This window comes from Octopus bimaculoides, chromosome 28 (genome assembly GCF_001194135.2).
Source record: "Octopus bimaculoides isolate UCB-OBI-ISO-001 chromosome 28, ASM119413v2, whole genome shotgun sequence".
Taxonomy (NCBI): domain Eukaryota; kingdom Metazoa; phylum Mollusca; class Cephalopoda; order Octopoda; family Octopodidae; genus Octopus; species Octopus bimaculoides.
Window position 1 is genome coordinate 11,815,830 of NC_069008.1, and position 4,410 is coordinate 11,820,239.

Sequence of the window (4,410 nt, forward strand, 5' to 3'; positions counted from 1 at the left end):
AGGAGACAGAGGTACATACATATACACACATACATAAAAAACACACAAACACAGGAATATGCAAATACATACATGCATACATGCAAACACACACACATACATACATATATTAATACACACACATACATTCATATATATATACATATGCATAGACACACATGCACACATACATGCATGCATACATACACACACATGCGCAAAAACAAACAAAATCAAAAATCAAAAAAGAACGCAGCATAAATAACGGACAGTCAAGACTATTGGTAAGGTTGCAAGACGTAACGAAAATTTTAGGAAAATAAAAGTAAGGAATAAGTGGAGATTTTACCGGTGAGTGTCTTAAATTATAAGACACAAAAAGAAAATGACTCTCCCCAGACACAACAGAATATGCTTCAACACACGAAATCACATAAAAAATCTTGCAAACCAAATCCAAAAACAATATATATATATATATATATATATATATATATATAGTAATAATATTAGGGAATAAAAACTTATTCCAACCTTACAGGCAAAAATCGGTATATTACACCAGGTTTTGTAATGTATAATATATATGTATATAACTAATTTAGAGACGAACCACCACTCTACAACTCAGTCAACCAAGAACCTGTCCAAAACCATGCTGTGTGGCATACACCATATTAATTTAAAATTCTAATAATTTTAATAATATATAATATATTATATAAAGAAATATTCATCATATAAATATTAATTTAAAAATCAAAACATTTATACTTTCACACTTTATATTATTGTATTAATTTTTACTGTCCTATTTATAATTTTGATTTTTAAATTAATATCTTTATGATGAATGTTTCTTTATATGATATATTATATGTTATTAAAATTATAAAAATTTTAGATTAAAATCTGAGATAAATATTGATATGGTATATGCCTCACAGCATGGATTTGGACGGGTTCTGAATTGACTGAGTTGTAGAGTGGTGGTTCGTCTCTAAATTAGTTATATATATATATATATATACATACCTTTTTAAAATGGAAAGAAATATTGCATAAGGTCAATTATTCCAGTAAAGATTTTTTTCTTTTTAAATGTAAAATTTTTATTTTTGCATTTCTATATTGTAAATATACTCATTCTTGTTTCTTTTATATTTCAGTATACCAGAAACAATATAGAATTGTTTATATGAATATTTATCATCATTTCAAGACTAAACAAAAATATTACATAGAACAGATATAATTCTACAGATAAATATTTATATGGAACTGTTATAAGTATTCAGCATTTGAGTTTTTCCTTGCTTTGAGTGTTTATAACCAATTTTTGCCATCTAATTCCACTTTTTCATTGTATAAATCATATACAAACTGATTTCACATACTTATTAAACTTGAAAGAATTTACAATGTTTGTGGCTTCAGATATCAACAAATATTACATTTGGTGGAAATATGGAAGTAGAAATATTTGCTAGGAATAAAATAAAACAAATCATTTGTATATGGTGATAATAAAAGAAAAATTATGGAAATTGAGTTAAGTGAAAAGAAGGTTAAATGTGAAACAGACTCTAAAAGCATTGATTTTATTAATAATGAAAAGAATGAGAAAGGTAAAACACCATATCACTGTGATATTTGTGGTAAATCATTCACTCACAGTACCAGCCTGACTAAACATAAATGTATTCATACAGGAGAAAAGGTGTATTGCTGTGATATCTGTGGTAAATCATTCTCTGAGGCAAGTCATTTAGCTAAACACAAGCACATTCATACAGGAGAAAAGCCTTACCATTGCAATACCTGTGGTAAATCATTCTCTCAAAATAGCAGCCTATATAAACATAAACGTATACATACAGGTGAGAAACCATATTGCTGTGATGTCTGTGGTAAATCATTCTCTCTGAAAGGTAACCTAATCACTCACCAACGCATTCATACAGGAGAAAAGCCATATCGCTGTGATGTCTGTGATAAATCATTTTCTCAGAGCGTTCACTTGACTACACACATACGCATTCACACAGGAGAAAAGCCATATTTCTGTGACGTCTGTAATAAATCATTCTCTGAGAATAGCTCCTTAACTAAGCATAAGCGTATTCATACAGTAAAGAAACCATATCAGTGTGATATCTGTGATAAATCATTCTCTGATGGAAGACGTTTCACTAAACACAAGCGCATTCATACAGGAGAGAAACCCTATCACTGTGATATCTGTGGTAAATCATTCTCTCAAAGTAGTGACTTAGGTAGACATAAACGCATTCATGCAGGAGAGAAACCATATCAGTGTAATATCTGTGGTAAATCCTTCTCTCATGGACATACTTTAACTATACACAAATACACTCATACAGGAGAGAAGCCATATCACTGTGACATCTGTGGTAAATCGTTTTCTCATGGACCTGTCTTAACTACTCACAAACGTATTCATACAGGAGAGAAACCATATCGCTGTGATATCTGTGATAAATTGTTCTCAGATGCTGCTCACTTGACTAGACACAAACGCATTCATACAGGACTGAAGCTATATCACTGTGATATTTGTGGTAAATCATTCTCTCAAAAATATAGCTTAATTACTCACCAACGTATTCACACAGGAGAGAAACCATATCACTGTGATATCTGTGGTAATTCATTCTCTCATAGATATTCCCTAACTATTCACAAACATCTTCATTCAGGAGACAAACCATATCGTTGTGATGCCTGTGGTAAATCGTTTTCTTATAAACATACTTTAACTACTCACAAACATATCCACACTGGAGAGAAACCATATCACTGTGGTGTCTGTGGTAAATCATTCTCGGAAAGTAGTTACTTAACTCAACACAAACGCATTCATACAGGAGAGAAACCATATCACTGTGATGCCTGTGGTAAATCCTTCTCTCAAAAACATAACTTAGTTACTCACAAACGTATTCATACTGGAGAAAAACCATATCACTGTGAAATCTGTGGTAAATCGTTTTCTGGACACGTTTACTTAACTAAACATAAGCGCACACATACAGGAAGGAAACCTTATCACTGTGATATCTGTGGTGAATCATTTTCTCAAAAACGTCAATTGAATGAACACGCTGCTACCCATACGGAACAATAACCTTATAAAGATCCTACATTTTGTTGAGTAAATTGTATCTTTTTATCATTGGTATAGCTAATGATTTTACTATTAGTAATTTCGTGTTATTAATGCCCAATAAGAAAATATGAATGTGCATATCACTGTTGACACATTGAAAAGCACAGGTTAAACATAGACTCTATAGACTTTTTTAACTTTTTGTTCATTAATTTTGTTGATCAAATTCTTTTCTTTATTCTCATTAGTAAATCTTGTAATTTTATGAATGAGAGATTTAGAAATGTGATATTTTAAAATATGCATGAAATTTGTTAGTGTACCAATAAAAAAAAAGAAAAAATTTTGATGAGAAAATTTTGTTACAGTTTTCTGTTTTGCATTGTTCACAGTTGTCAAAATTTATTTTATACAGAATAAAAGCAACACAAAAAAAAAATTTTTTTAAACCCACCAAATCCAAGAATGATATTCACAGAGAAAGAAGACACATGGTGCAGCAAAAAAAAAAACAACCCTCCCCCATGAGCTATATAAAGACATTTTTACCTAATTTCGCCAGTGGTTAGAGTGCCGTGCTCACAGTCATAAAGTAGTGAGTTCAATTCCTGGACCAGGCTATGTTCTTGAGCAAGACACTTTGTTTCACATTACTCCAGTTCACTCAGCTGTAGAAATGAGTTGTGGCATCACTGGTGCCAAGCTATATCAGCCTTTACCTTTCCTTTGGATAACATCTATTGCGTTGAGAGAGGAGGCTGGTATGTATGGGTGACTGCTGGTCTTCCATAAACAACCTTGTGCCCCAGAAGGGGAACTTTCTCAATGCAATCCCATAATTTCACCAGTGTCATACCAATTGGGTGTATAAAATATGTCAGGAAAGCCCATTATATTTTACAGTTATTGATGTGGCACTTGGTAGTTAGGCAGGTGATAACAGTGTCTTCAGGTATCTTATGTGAGGGTGGTCTTTAGCAGCATTCTGTGTGGCAGTGTGTGATTACAAACTCCCAACATATTTTAAACAACCACAACTATATATTAGTGAGGTGATTTACCACCATCATATTTTTAATAAGAACATTTGTTCAGAATCATCATCATCATCGTTTAACGTCCGCTTTCCATGCTAGCATGGGTTGGACGATTTGACTGAGGACTGGTGAAACCGGATGGCAACACCAGGCTCCAATCTAATTTGGCAGAGTTTCTACAGCTGGATGCCCTTCCTAACGCCAACCACTCAGAGAGTGTAGTGGGTGCTTTTTTGTGTCACCCGCACGAAAACGGCCACGCTC

At 32.7% G+C, this 4,410-nt stretch overlaps 1 protein-coding gene across 5 annotated transcripts in view; it reads left to right on the forward strand.

Annotated features, from left to right (window-relative positions):
- Nucleotides 1-3,448, forward strand: part of LOC106868857 (zinc finger protein 271) — a 17,373-nt gene extending 13,925 nt beyond the window's left edge. For all 5 annotated transcript variants that reach the window (XM_052977382.1, XM_052977381.1, XM_052977383.1 and 2 more), the window contains one exon: nucleotides 1,149-3,448. In XM_052977382.1, the coding sequence (XP_052833342.1) occupies nucleotides 1,520-3,127 (1,608 nt within the window). In that variant the 5' untranslated portion in view covers nucleotides 1,149-1,519 and the 3' untranslated portion in view covers nucleotides 3,128-3,448. The remainder of the gene's footprint in view (nucleotides 1-1,148) is intronic.
- Nucleotides 3,449-4,410: the final 962 nt, after the last annotated feature.